The sequence below is a fragment of the Syngnathus leptorhynchus genome, chromosome 7 (genome assembly GCF_054491065.1).
Source record: "Syngnathus leptorhynchus isolate UIUO chromosome 7, UIUO_Slep, whole genome shotgun sequence".
Taxonomy (NCBI): domain Eukaryota; kingdom Metazoa; phylum Chordata; class Actinopteri; order Syngnathiformes; family Syngnathidae; genus Syngnathus; species Syngnathus leptorhynchus.
In genome coordinates this window covers 4,266,104-4,280,812 of record NC_141201.1, presented here as the reverse complement: position 1 = coordinate 4,280,812, position 14,709 = coordinate 4,266,104, and the positions used below count along the sequence as shown (strand labels likewise).

The 14,709-nt window shown below is 48.5% G+C and overlaps 1 protein-coding gene across 5 annotated transcripts in view; it reads right to left on the bottom strand.

The window, feature by feature from the left end:
• sipa1l3 (signal-induced proliferation-associated 1 like 3) overlaps positions 1-14,709 on the bottom strand; it is a 50,159-nt gene that overhangs the window by 2,295 nt on the left and 33,155 nt on the right. For 2 of the 5 annotated variants that reach the window (XM_085916471.1, XM_085916470.1), the window contains 20 exons: positions 12,604-13,274; positions 11,491-12,454; positions 9,857-9,987; positions 8,298-8,486; positions 8,039-8,213; positions 7,846-7,949; positions 6,545-6,702; positions 5,893-6,475; positions 5,301-5,399; positions 5,044-5,219; positions 3,093-3,350; positions 2,759-2,950; positions 2,459-2,583; positions 2,131-2,255; positions 1,621-2,057; positions 1,322-1,552; positions 953-1,115; positions 433-829; positions 230-356; positions 75-156 (listed from right to left, as the gene is read on the bottom strand). In XM_085916471.1, the coding sequence (XP_085772597.1) occupies positions 75-156; positions 230-356; positions 433-829; positions 953-1,115; positions 1,322-1,552; positions 1,621-2,057; positions 2,131-2,255; positions 2,459-2,583; positions 2,759-2,950; positions 3,093-3,350; positions 5,044-5,219; positions 5,301-5,399; positions 5,893-6,475; positions 6,545-6,702; positions 7,846-7,949; positions 8,039-8,213; positions 8,298-8,486; positions 9,857-9,987; positions 11,491-12,454; positions 12,604-13,080 (5,193 nt within the window). In that variant the 5' untranslated portion in view covers positions 13,081-13,274. Of the gene's footprint in view, positions 1-74; positions 157-229; positions 372-432; positions 830-952; positions 1,116-1,321; positions 1,553-1,620; positions 2,058-2,130; positions 2,256-2,458; positions 2,584-2,758; positions 2,951-3,092; positions 3,351-5,043; positions 5,220-5,300; positions 5,400-5,892; positions 6,476-6,544; positions 6,703-7,845; positions 7,950-8,038; positions 8,214-8,297; positions 8,487-9,856; positions 9,988-11,490; positions 12,455-12,603; positions 13,275-13,903; positions 14,582-14,709 lie in introns of those variants that run through there. The other 3 variants (XM_085916473.1, XM_085916474.1, XM_085916472.1) reach the window with 3 other exon arrangements.

Below are 14,709 nucleotides of genomic sequence, written 5' to 3'. Positions count from 1 at the left end.
CGACAACCCTCAAAGCAACAAGGAAATAAACAAATACTCCCAAAAAATTGAAATCGAAAGTGTAATTCACTCACTTTTTCCAGGTCATTGTTGAGCTGTTTCAACATCACCTCCAGATGGTACAGACGCCCTGACAAATCGTTGGGCGCCTCGTCACTGTAGGGGTCGAAGTGCACTTTAACGCTCAACAAGAGAAGTGTGTGCGATGAATGTGTGTGTTGTCCTGTACCTGCTTAAGGTGGGCGTGGTCCGTGGCGTCTGGGGAGTGGGAAACTGCACGGGACTGCTGGCAGGTCTCATGTCCACGCCTTCTCCGCGTGTCTCCGTCAGCGAGAAGAGCGACACGGCTCTTTGTGCTGGAAGTAGAAAACCTGATTGGACGAAAAGTTGGCAGTTGTCCACGAGTGGTAAGACGTTCGGTGAAGTGTTCACCTTCATAGACTTTGGCAGCATTGACCAGGCTGGACCACTCTAGTCCGCAGGCCGTGTCAGGCAGCGGCATGAGACCGGGATCCAGCCTCCTCAGCGGGGGGACTTTGTCTTTCACCTCAGTAAGGGACAATTCCGACGCAGACAATGGCACTGCGGGGAAACGCTTATGAGTGCAAAAAAAAAAAAAAACGGGCATGTCAGTCATAAACCAGTACAACTCACCCTTCTTGTTCTGCGTGTGATCGGAGGAAGCAGAGTGCTTGCGTACGGGCAGCGTGCACGTGAAGAGCATGTCCACGGGGGCCGACTGGTTTTCCGAGTTGGCAAAGCTGGCGTCCCTGCGACCGCTGCACAAAGACTCGTCGGAAAAAGTGCGCTGCAGCGTGCGCCTGGGAGACTGCGGCAGAGAACAACGTCACAATCGTGACAAGTGAAAATCAATCTTAATAGGAACAATTTCCTCCATTCTTTCCATGGAATAATAATAATAAAGGCTGTTTTTTCTTTGCATGGTCCTTACCGGATCCCGCTGAGGAGACTCTCCCGGGTTGTCCATGATGATCAGTTTCTTCAGGTCGTCCTCGATGGTGCTCTTGTACGTCCGTCGCGGAGAGCGCAAGTCTCTCAGAGACGCTCGCAGTCGCGGTTGTCCAAACACATTCTTCGAGTTCACGTCCACCTGACTAAAAGACATCAAAACCCGTATGGAGACTGTAATTGACATGCACTGCCTAAAGATGCCACAAGATGGCGCCACAACGACATTGTTATACCTGACATGGCCGTTAATTTGCCATTTTTTTTGCTTGACTTGGAATACAAAAGAGTGACTTACTTTATTTGACACAACAGAAAATATAAAAGTAATGTAAGAGGATAACAAACGTACATCTTGCTGTTGCCGCTGTCAGAGCCGGACGAGGTGTTTGCGTTAGAAGGTGACGATCCGCCGTCTTCGGGCTGCAAGGTGCTCTGTCTGCTCTTTCCGTAAAATGCTTTGGGGGCGGAGCTAGAGAGAGGAGTGGAGCTCAGGTGCGCCGACATGGGTGTGGTGGTCGAGGCGCGGACGGGCCGTGCTTTGTCCGCCGAGGGAGTCGTGTAACCCTGAGGTGTGTAGGCTCTGGAACGCAACAATTCGTTTTATTGGACAATTTGTTCACGATCGTTCGCAGTGACATGTTTTATTACCTTGGTTTGAAAGTGTCCATTTTTTCAGCACTCGATTTAGGGGGGAACGTCCGGGTGCGATACCCTTTGTTCTGACGGGCAGTGGCTGAAATGTCAGTTGACGATTCCCGTTTCTTAGCGTCCTCCCCGCCGCCACTCCTTCTCGTGGACAGCTCCTGGTTGTACGGGCTGGACCCGTGCGAAGGCTTTTTGGATTGACCGCCCGAAACCTGGCGACTGTTGTGATTGTTATAGTAGGCCGGCGCGTCGATGCCGCTGTCGTTGGATCCGCCCTTGTTAAGGTGGTCCGGATCGGGCTCGGCGGGGTCGCTCGGGAAAACCCCGTTTCCTTTGTCGCCCGCCGCTCCTCCGTCGAACCAGCGCTCGTCGCTGTGGCTGCTGGAGGCGTTACTGGACAGCGTGTTGCTGCTAGAGGGGCTGGAGTACTGGGTCTCACCCTGTGCAAGGCAAGCAAACAGGGAGTTAAGGACGGAGGGTGACACGGTGACAGTTTCTAACAGTGACTCAAACCTTTGAGTGTCTGTTTGGGGAGTCTTTCCCTTGGACGTCCGGTCTGAGTCTCCTCTGGCCCCCTCCTCCACCACCAGCACCAGCCTGCACCCTGGACGCTACCACTGGAACATGCCAGATGGGTTCTACATGCAAAAGTGAGAAACACCACAATTTAAATAAAGAAATAAAATACAAAAACAATTCGGGCTGTTGAAGCCACCAGATCAAAACGAGTAGCTCGGTTCTTCTTTGACTATATTGATCCACTGTAAAACTGGACCGTTGATGCAGAATGTAAACAATTTGTTCAAAATGGAGGCCGGCTACACTCTGGGGAACAACGTACCGGTTTTGCAGCGCTCCATGGTGCTCTCCTGACTGGTGAAGCCGGACGACGAGTCTCCGCTGGACATGATGTCCATGCCAAAGTGGGGCTCGAAGGGCAGCAGGGCACGCTGTCCTGTTCCATATCTGCACAAACATTGCCAATGCATTTCAGAAATGATTTCAACTTGGACCGATAGATATTTGCCTCCTTTTTTACATCTCAGTTGCATAAAAGCTGTACCATACATATTTTCATCCATGCACACCAGTTGCTTTGACTGACTTATGACATCATCTCGAAGAGACGACACCCACTCACCTATCCGGTGAAGGTTTGTAGCGCACAAAGGGCCCCGGTGAGATTCCAGGTGGCCCCATGGTGGGGAGGCCCACCAGACCCAGGCCTGAGGAGGGCGACGAGAAGCTGGCTGAGGGGTTTCTGTATGGGAATAATCGATCACCTCCTGCAGGTGATGAGATGCTGTAGTGGTTCTCTGGGTAGCTGACCGGTCTGAGCAGACAAAAAAAATAAACAAATATGATTGTAAAAAATATCAAATAAAATGTATATATAAAAATAATGGTAAAATAAAAATAAATCATAAAAATAAAATATTCATCTTTAGGGGGTTGGTTGATGACTTGTCTCTCACCTCTTGGAGTTGAAGTGCTGAGGTTCCCTGTAGGGAACGGGCATCAAAGCCTTATGGGAGGAACGCAATGGCAGAGGCGCTAGTGGGGGACCCATAGGGGCCCATCGTTGCGGGTTGGGGGTGCCGTGTAGTCCCTGAGGGACAGGCGGGCTGTCCCAGCGCCAACCCGAGCGAGGGGAGGCTCGGTAGCCCGCCGCCAAAGGCTCAGCTTCGGGCTTCTGGTCCATTGTCTTCATCTCATATTCCTCCGTGCAGCCTCTGAAAGAGTCACAAACAAAGCGAGTGGTTCATAAGCATTCCGCTCAAATCCTTTTCTTGAAAGACCCGCACTGCAGAGGAAAACTCACAACTGATAACGGCGGATACTAATGAGCTCCCCTGACACGGACTGGAGTAGAATGAGAGGAGAGCAAACTGATTATTGGCACAACAGGACTCCATCTCGCCTACTGAGGGACAGAGGTCGAGTACTATGTGTGTGCAAAATGCCGTCCAATCAAATCAAAGAGCTCTTCACACTTGGCCTTGGTCTATATGCTGAGCAGGAGATTGTTTTTGAAAAGTGGAAGGGCTCCCTGAAGAAAAGCCAAGCTAGCACAGCCAGAACGTAAACTCTTCGCATGAAATGCTGAGCTGACATTTGAAGGCCAAACTTCTCGACTGTGAAAAAGCTGAAAAGCTCTAAAGCTAACCACCGCATTAAAAAAAAACAAAAAAGGAGTGCAATACCCATTTGAAACAGCAGAGGTGCTGTTGATTCAGTTTGAACTAGTTTGCATTCAAAAGAACATTGCCTTAGCCATGCAAAGTTGAGCGACCTCCAAATTAATTCATGCCATAAAGCGAGCGGGGTGCAAATGATTCAATTCTTATTTATCCGAGGGAATGTTGAGAATAAATGGACTGTCAATCTGACAAACAAGCTTTTCAGCATCTTTGTTCTGTCCTGACCGCACACTCCATTTAGTCTCCGCAGAGATGATCCAAATAGTTCTAAAAACCACACATTTAAATTCCATTTAACACAACAAGTGATTCATATCAGTTGTGCTTTCATCTTAAACCAAGTGCTGGGTTCAATCAAGCCTTCTAATATAAATCCTGCAAATGAAATACAACAAAAACGCTACTCATCATATAATATAAAAAGAAAAAACATCAAGCTAGCGACATTGTGGTATTTCCCCGATGCTGCTTTGTCCGAGTGGCACGTACCCGAAGCGCCTACACATGCGCGCGCGGACGTTCTCTTCCCACACGGCTGGCGCTCCCCCGACGTGCGCGGCGCAGGGTTAAAAGCGCTATCGCCATCTATCACACCTTCTCCTCTGCCGTATCCGCCGCTCTCCGAAGCCGAGCGGAGGCAACTCTCGCTCTTCTCCCTGTCTCCATTCCGCCCACTCCCTTTCACCCTCGCTCGCTCGCTCGGCGCTGTTGCGACACGTTGTGCTCCTCTCGCCGGCGCCGCCTCCCTCAATCCCTCCCTCTTTTTTCCCCCCGCAAAGCATTTTAATTAATCGCTTCCACTCGCTTTCATTATTTATTTTTACTCGCCTTTTTACCCCTCCCTCCTGTGGATTGGAGTCCTTAATCTCACGCAATCGGCTTGGCTAGCACAAAGCGTCAAAGCGAGTGGGGAGAGAGAGAGAGAGAGAGAGAGAGGAAATACAAGACTCTTAATTACTAGCTGTACCGTTGCCACAAAATATGTGCGTGTGCGTGTTAAAGAGTTGAAAGATGGTGTAATTAAAACGATGCAACCGCAATGACTGAAATCCAAGCGTGTTCGGCAAACCCGGACATGCTCGCACAAGCCGTTAGTTCTTTTCGCACCCTCCCACACAAAATCCTGCCCACCATTTCAGCCGCGCTTTTGTGTCAAGATGGGCTTTGGCATCCATCGCTCGTTCAACTACTGAGGAAGAAAACGCCAGTGTTGCACTTTACGCACCTCCGCGGGCCGCCTTCTTCGTACGGGGGGATGATAACCACTTTGACCGTGACCGACGTCCTGAGCAGGTCGATCATCTGCTCGTGAGTCAGCGTCACCGCCGCGACTTTGCAGATCTCCACCAGGCGGCTGCCCTGCCTCAGGCCCGCCTGCCAGGCAAAGCCGTACTCCTCCACCTGCACGACGAGGCACGCCGCCACCTCGGGGTTAGATCAAAAAGCACGTGCCGATTCTCGACAGGACAACGCTCGCCGTACCTCGGCCACGGTGCCGTCCAAGCGCACGTGGAAGCCCAGTTGGCCTAGTCCGTTTCTCCTCAGCGTCATGTCCACCGTCTCGCATCCCACAGTCAGTGACTGAAAACAAGATAGCAAGCGAGCACGTTTTCAAAACAGGATATTTAAGTGCCGGATGTTTTAATCCTACTTGATATTTTGCCGCTTTTGTCAAGAGACTCTCAGTGACCTTGATCAGCCGCAGCATCATCACGCATTTGCTAATTCTGCAAAGATTAACTTCTGTTTATTTTTCCCCCTCAACATGTTCTTTCTCTGTAGGATTAGAACTCCAGGAAATCTTCTTTTCTGGCCATTTAATTCATCAAATGTCACAGGGGATTATCGTAATATGGAAATGGACTCCTCATCGGAGTCCCGAGCGACGCGATCACACTGAGTGTAATTAAATCCAACCTTTTTATATCATTATTGGATTTGAGTTAATAAATTATTTATTCGATATTAACTTACTAGCTTCAATCTGGTTTATATGATCAAAGGCTTATTAGCTTTAATAATCAATTCGGTGGGACTGACAAAAGTGAAGAACCACTACAGGAATATTCCTCACCTTTAACCTCTGTACCATTTCCCTAATGTCCTGCGCGCATCCCTCGAGCACCCGCACGGCGATGTGGTCGCCTCTGCCGTAGAAGATCTTCAAAGCCAAGCGCTCGGCCGTCCAGCCGATCACGTCGGCGCAGAAGCAGTTGAACACCACTTCTTTGGTGGAGCAGTCCACCAGAACGATGTATTCGGCGGAAAAGCCCAAAGCGCAGCGGAGCTCAGCACCGCCGCCGCTAAAGTCCTGCGCCAGGACCCTCCAAGCGACGGCCCCGGCGGCCCCCAGCTCGGCAGCGTCCCGCGCTTTCGAGCGCTCGCGTTTTTTGGACGCCAGGGAGATGAGGTTGTTGAGTTTGCCGGCGGAGTCCAAAGGGGTGCTGCTGATGTAGTTCTCGGCCAGGTCGCGAAGGTATTCCTGCCTCGTCCGCGTCGCCATGGTGTGGAACTTCTCGGACTTGTGCGCCGCATTCTCCGCGTTGATGATTTTGGCTAGCAGGAAGTTTCGAAAAGTATCCGGGTCACGGAAGGTGACGCTGCTTGGGATGGCTGGGCCAAAAGGTGGCACGTCCTTCATTCTTGTCACAGCAACACTGAGTGAGGACAAGGTCGAGATTTCAATACCCTGAAACATTATCCCCCCCAAAAAAACAATTGTATACCTGTAGCAGGTGTTTTCCGAACAAGGATTGTGCACACGGACAATGACAAAAACGTGCTGGAAGTGCGAGCGGATATTCTGAGGGGTGAACGGCAAAGCTCCGGGCTCCTGGAAGATGATGGTGACGATGTCGTTCCCGATGTGTCTCTTTCTTAGAAGCTAAGGATGAGGGAAAGAAAAAAAAAATTAAAATAACATGGCACAAAAATGTGGCTCATTTACATGACAAATTTCTGCGGGAGGAAACAAGTCTGACAAGGCAACGGTCCCAACGTCATAACAGACTCTTTATGTAATCTGTTTTTGCACTTTCTGTGTGGACTATTAGAGTCTGGCTTTGTGTGTGTATGTGACACGGCACGGCGTCCAGACTGTGTCTGCTTTCCAATCCCCTGCTCATCTGTTGATGGAAATGTAGAAGTAGCAATTATGTAACAGTTTTGGCTACGGATACACATGCATCAGTATATTTTTTTCCCCCATTGTCACCATTATTACATATTTTGATAGAATTGTGAAGGATGAATATCTTTATTTCAGTGATAACACTCAATCAGATTGGTTTTCATTATCTAACTTGCCCGTTTTTTTTTGTAACTTATATATTCAGAAAATATAAAACTATGATCGTCTATCTATCGTTATCTTTTAATTTTCCCCCCACTGCTTCAAATTTGCAATATCTTTTCTGCCGCTGCTGATCATTTTAACATGTGATATCCCGCCACCTAGCGGTCAGAATAAAAAAAAAACATGAATATGTTATTGCACACAGAAAGCCGCTGGATGGCAGTATTGGGCCATTTTATTCAAGGAAGGGAACTTGTTTTGAGTGTATGAATAAATCAAAGTGCAGCCCTAAAACAGTAACTTGGACACTTGTATATAAATGTCTGTGTGTGACTTTGTGGTTAATTATTTACTATGTTGACAGCAAAATCCATTTATAAATTTTACCACCATCTCGTGACTAACTTTAATAGCTCACATATTTCAAACTCATAATTCTTGTCAGTCATAAACAAATATGTAAATATGCTTAAGTAGAGGAAGTAATCGAAGGACAGCTTATAATGATATCCCTTTTGGTAGCTATGAATTAAGGCAACAAATCACTTCTCCATAAAGCTGTTCAGCCCAGATAGACGATTGTCGTCTATTCTGAAACACAAGTGAGCCTGACACGCAAATAATTGATGGTAATAAAATTGGACCAAGATGGAAAAGTTAAAAGAACGAAAGGGTAATCAAAGACAACTTCTTGTTTATTTTATCTTGATGCTGACACACTCCTCTTCTTACCTGCTGTGGGTTGTTGGGCATGTACGGCAACATGGTAGATATGTGGAACATGACTTCGTAACCCTGGTAGGTGGTGTACAGGGAGTGGGTGCCTGTTGAGTCAGCTGCAGTAAAAAGGAAGCAGTGCCACGTTTTTGTTATTGAGTGGAAGGCATTGGAGGAGTAAATGCCATTGCGAGGAATTTCGACTCACTCTTTGTGTCGAGCTGCGCGGCGTATTTGCTGAAACCTTTGAGGAGCACCTGCTCGCCCAACAGCTCCAGGAAGGCAGAGAAGGCGGGCGACGCCTCCTCGTTGTTGTACATCTCCTCCTCGGTGCTCTGGCCCGCACGGCACAGCAGAACACCCACCTTGTGCTTCTGACTTAACTAGTGAAGACACACAAGATAGTGATGTTCGTGTTGGGCGCAGCAAGCGAGCAAAACAAATGCAGAATATTTGTCAATGCTAACCCCTTGCTCGTCCAGTTTAAGGAGCTGCTCCGTGACTTTGGGCGTGCCCACCGCAAGTCTCAAACAGGAGACGCTGAGTTCGGGGACCACCTGCTCCAAGACCTCCTTGAGGGGAAGGCCGCGCACCGTGCCGTGTCTCCCCGTTGACGGCACCCCGTCCTCCAGGATGGATCCTCGCAGTGTCACCAGCTGTGTGCAGGAAAAGAAACAACATAACTTTGCATTCTTCTGGTTTCTGGTCTAGAGATTTTTTTTTTAGGTTTAGATATAAAATCACTGCATAATACGACTTTTAACTCCACAAAATGGACATATAATTCTTACTGATCAATTATTTATGGTCGTTCCCACTATATTTACATACTATAATGGCGCAATCAACGATTGGCTTTCATTTTGATGGATTACCGTGGCGTCTGTCTTGATTGTGAACATGCGAAGGCAATAGTATAATAAGATGTTATGAGACGGGGATTGCCATATTGATCCTCCGCAATTTTTTTTTTTTTACGAGCAGCTGCAGCTCAAGGCCCGAGGAGCTAAAAGGACAGATGATTAGTAGCCTGTGAGCTCGAAGCGGGTCCCATCGGATGACGGATGGCCTGACAACTGCTCATAACCCGGCGGGCCAGAAGCAACATTTTTCCTCTCGGTCACACACACATTTTGCAGCGTGACCAGAGAGAGAGAGAGAGAGAGAGCGAGAGTGTGTGTGTGTGTGTGTGTGTGTGTGTGTGTGTGTGTGTGTGTGTGTGTGTGTGTGTGTGTGTGTGTCTGTTTCTTAATGTCCATTTGTATTGTGAATTACTATTCCACTCAGTGGCGGATTGCTCCCCCACGGGCAAAATTGACCTGCTTCAACACATTAAGCCAATGGGAAGAAAAAAAAAAAAGAACAGAGATAGATTTCAGAGTTGCTGCACCTCGACGCGTGCAAAAGCAAACACGTTCTTGAAAAAAAATAGACTGCGGGTTGGCTTCCTGTGGCGTTCTGGAACTTCGCTCAGAGGGATGCACGTACTGTATGAACGTTTGAAGGTGGGAGGGAGGTAGGGAGGGAGGGAAGGAAGGGGTGAGGAAGTCTGCCCACCTTGCTGCGTCAGCGCCGTGAATTTAATGGGGGGACTAAAAGCGGATGGATGTTTCAGAGCAGCTGCGCCTCGAGTCAGAAAAAATAAAGTCTGCAATCTATCTCTGGTTTTGTGAGTGTGTGTGTGTGTGTGTGGGAACAGCCCGGCTTAGCAACCGCTGCAGCTCTGTGTACTTAGACGGCATAGCGGCTCCATTGTTGTGGCGCAGCTAAGGTGATGAGGCCAGGCAGCCATGTAATCCAGCTAAAGACAACACAACGTACAGTGCGCCGTTTGGTGCATTGACTGTGACAAAATCCGACAGGTGGTTTTTTTTGGGGGGGGGGAACAGCACCGGGATTACTAAATATGTAATTGGGGTGATCCGCGTATCAAATTTGCGGCGTAATCGTTTTTATTTCTAAGTACTGGAAAGAAAGTTAGTATTACGATTTATGGCCATCGTCCGGATGGAATGAATGCACGTACCTCGCTGGTTCTCACGATCAGTCGGTACTGATATTGATCTTTCAGGTCTTTGGTGTCGTCTAGTTTCTCCCTGCGGATGCTCACGGCCACCGGGCCCAGCTTTTCATCGGTGCCAAAATAGTTGGAGTGTTCTGTTGGAGAACGGAAAGGTTTTGTGGGTGTGTTAAAAGGATTTACAAGGAGAAATGTAACATTTTCAGACAGATTGATGCAATTAACAAAAAGCCGGACTATGAGGGAATAAATACATCTTGTAAAGCCAGAAAAAGGATAAACATGCTGCCACAGGACGCCAATTAACATTCTGTGGCGTGTTCCACCAAGTTATCCACGCATTTCACAGGGCATCTTGCACGCTCCTACTCCGAAGCTCCCGAGCTAAGCCACGCTAATGCCGACACCACAGGCGGAGTGGGAGTCGAACGAGCAATTCTCCAGACGCTTGGGTCGGAATCATACTTGACAAGTGTTCCCGCACAACTCTGACTAACAGACAAGAGGGATGGTGTAGTCATCGCGCACGAGTCGTATCTGCTTAGCTTTCGTGCCATCCGTGTCTTGCGGTGAGATGTCAGATTTTTTTTTTTGATGGGTCGTCATGACATGCACGCACGGATGGCGCGCAGGCATAGCGCGGGACAGCTGAGTCAGAGGAGGAACATATTTTGGGAACGATAACCTTTATGCGGTTGCGTGGCCTCGGGGGGATGTCTCGCTTACCACGCGTACACATGTGCTCCCCAATAGCATCTGCCACTAATTAGGATGCTGCCAGATGATGTCTGCAGTGGGGACGCAAAAATAGCACTTTATGAAATTGTAATCGTAAGTAATGACAAAATTTGATCTAAATAAATCAAACAATTTTTATCTATCAGAAATATGCCTTTTTTTTTTTTTTTTACAAATGCCCGTATCCTTTGTCTACATGTGCTGCGACACCTTTTGTGTTCATATTCATGGCTGAAACTGTTACAACAGATGCTCATTCATGGTGTTTGGATTATTTGTAAGCATGAGACTAAACAGACTTGAGCCTGTTTTAAATATACAAGGAGTAATCTGTTTTATGTTTAGTTTGACAATAAACTAGAAGAGGAATTAAACAGCTTGAAGCCTCGTCTCTGAAAAGTTGTTTACTATCTACCCAACTGCTGCTTACGTGATTTGAATTCACTGCCACTACACAATGCTGGCTTGCATTTTAAAGCAAACATTGGCTAAAAAAAATATATAAATCAGGTCACTCATATCTCAAGGATATATGGAGTTAAATATTCATCTTTCGAATGATGTCTGCTTTTTGGGAGACCCAACAATTCTTACGCTGCTCAACAAATAGCGTTTCAATGTTGTCACTTTAATGGTGCTGTTAAAAGCTTAGTTAGCCAACAATCTGGTGGTAGTGGATTGACATGTAATCATGAAAAAAAAAAACTCGGGGAGATCTGCCAGCTTGGCTCACTTTGGAGTTCTCAGGCCCAGCTGGATATTAACTGTCACACCATGAGTTGGTGCGGCTGTCAGTTGGGGAAACACTGGCAGAACAAAACCGCACTAACGCTGTCAAATTTCACAAGTACATCTAAAAATGAATATTTCATCATTGCGCTCCTTCAAAATGCATTTCTTACCTTTCCCGTGGAAATAGTCCCTGTAGTACCTAGCCCCGAGGTCAACGTGTTCTATGCTGTACTCTTTAAGCCTCTCCAGCCTCGTGACCTGCAGTTCAATGGGCATCTCCACCACGGAGATGCTGGCGTTGCTCCTCCTCAACCAACCCCTCACTCCATCTCCTCGTCCTTCTCCTCGCTCGGCCGATGAGCTGAGGAAGCTTATGTTACGTTCCCCGTGGCCGCCTATCTCGTTAAGGAAGTGCGGGCAGCTCAGGAGCAGTGAGCTCGAGTTGTTGGCCCCGGGAGGAACGTCCGTGGGGTCAGAGACCGTGGAATGTGTGGTTGTGCTTGGGTCCAGGCCCACGGTTAAGTCCTCAATGCTGGCGTAAACGTGTTCGGTACCGCTCAGAGGCAAGGACCTGGGCGTGGAAAGAGACACGGAGGCGGCAGATGCCCCGGTCGCCGTGTTCCTCCGCTGGACCACAAAGCCCCGTTGAGCTGCCGCCTCGTGGAGGTCAAACAGGATACTCTGTGCATCGTAATGGACGAAGCTCTTTGGGCACACCCACGCCTTGTAAGGGACATCAGATGAACCCCGTCCTCCGTCTTCGCTCGATTCTCCTTTGCCGCTATCCAGCTCCACCCTGCTGGCGCTGCGAAGCTTCTTGAACAGCGACGAGGTCCCCAGTGAAGATTCCGTGCCGCCGCTTTTCTTCCTCACCCGCTCACCTCCGTCCTTCCTTCTCTCATCCCCGTTGAGCGTGGAAGCGGGCGAGGGAGCGCCGACCGGTTGGGAGTCCGTCGTGCGCAGAAGTTCTTTGAGGCGCGAGGGCGCCGAGCTGCGCTGGTCGGGCCTCTCCTGGTGGAACTGGGTGAGCATGTCGAAAAAGCTCTGCTCGGGGATACCTTGGACGTCGATGGAGGAGGTGCTGCCGTACTCTCTGAACAAGGTCCCCATCGCTCCCGTGCCACGGACCTCCACCTGAAACGAAACAGAAAAGAGTTTAAGATATCCATCCATTTTTTTCTTAGGTAGGTAATTCTTTAAAAAAAAAAAATCAAACTTTGTATGGTGCCTGTCATTTCTTTTGGGGACAAAGAAAAAAAAATCTAATCAAAAAGCTGTCTCACCTCGTTCTCATCCTGTTCACTCAGCGTCACCTCACTATTGGAGCGTTGCCTCAGCGGGGGGAACACGCGAAGGTTCAAAGGTGAACTTCGCTCCGCCGCAAACGCTCCGCCTCGAAACTCAACATCTTTGGACCAGCGCCGCGGCAACCGGGCCACTCCGCCTCGTACCAACCCGACGTCGGAAGATAGCGCCGATGACGACAACGAGCAGTCGTCGCCGTTGTGGTGGTTGCTCATTTGGCCGTTTTCAAGCAGCGACTCTCTGGACTGGGCCCGACGCGGGGGCCACTCGGCGATCCGAGCGCGGACCCCCATTTTGGGTACCGAGACGCGGGGCTGCATAGTCGCGTCCGTTTGGACCAGGTGGCCATTGGGGGTGTGGCGATACGGCGGGTGCTGAAGCACCCCGCCTTCACCTACCCCGTCCAGAAGGTCCGAGGAGGTGCAGGTCACCCCCCTGTCTCTGTAGCTGTTCATGGTGCCCCAAGGGAGCTCAGGGCAAGATGGAGGACAGGCAGGTAGGGGGCTGGCATCCCATGTCAGGAAGGATGCAAGAAACGGAGAGGAAGGGGCAACACGCCCAAAAACATCCCTGTTCTTCTACGGAACTCACTTCACTGATCCATCATGGACCAGCCCTCTTCCTCCTCCTTTAGAAGTCCAATTCAAATCTGAGAAGAGAAAAAACAATCATGAGCATTCACAAGTTTAACTCACTCTGAGTGCAACACCAACATTGCTTTTGGGACGTAAATTCAATCGAGTGGAACACCAATTCTATATATATTAAAAAAAAAAAAGTCATGACAGGAAAGCTAAGCGACGGCGAGCGAAAGACAGACAGCATAGGTGCATCGATATGACGGAGGATTTCTTCCATTGAGACTAAGCTCCTGGAAGCTGACAAGGGATGTTATTATCGCTCACACTGTGCACTCAAGTGTACGCACGCACACACACACACACACACACACAACATACACACACTGTACCCTACGGGCACGGCGGTCTCCCACAGCTTCGCCGCACCGCTCGGCTCATATCAGAAGCACAAATCCACAAATCGAGAGCATCCCAAAATTGTAGCGCGGCACGTAGTCGTGACTAAGCATCTGTATGTGAAAATCTGGAGGTTTTAAGACTGAGGCGAGAGAAGTGCGTGTCCTCTCGTTTATTGGTTTAGCTACTTCCAGACTCGTGTGTCCTTAGAGCAGAGTTCACATTTCGACGTAGCCGTTGCTACAATTACAACTGGGAGAAAAAAATGAATCAAATCAAATCAACAAAAGGTCTACTTAACTGTTTTGTTTTGGTTATTTAACAGCAAAGTCCAGCAAATCCACTGGCGTGATTGTCGTATGCTTCCTCGACCTCCATTTGAAGTTTGACTAGTGAGTGAGCTTTGTGTTTTACCAGCTTTGATGCACTCTTTGATAAACAATGCACTTTATGAGTCGACAGTAAAGTCGCTTTTGGTCCCATGATTGCTTTCCTCATATGAACACACGTGCACTGTGAATACAAGTTCTGACAAATTTTGCCTATGGTAAAGCAAAAAAAAAAAAAAAAACTAAATAGGCGAGAGGCTCCCGCTCACTCTGATCACGCTTTCATGCTCATCCAGAGAGCAGTCTTGTGATCCAGTATCAGGCTCAATCCCAGATTATCCTGACGCAGCTGCAGGCGCCTCAGAATGGCTTCATTATGTGCCTCGGAGAGAGCGAGAGAGAGAGATGGAGGGGCGACGGGGGCCAGCGTGGTCTGATCTTTACCAATGACCTCTGTCACGGGATGGATGAAGCAGACAGCTCATGGGAGAGAAGTGCACCTGACTGTCAGTCACTGTCACATGCTCAGTTCAATTCAATTGTACACAATCATCTCAGAGTGGCTGTCAAGATTAAAGATCATTTTTGGGAGGCTAATTGCTTATTTTAATAGACGAGACACAAATGCTTACGTCTGAAGCCTTATTGTGCCTTTGTACAAGGTCGCCACTGTTATATGACGTCAGTGTGATCTCGTCCATAAAATAATCAATAATTTAGTCACAGTAGGTGAGGTTGAAAATTGATATACTGTATATTTCAGTGCTGAATTACTTAA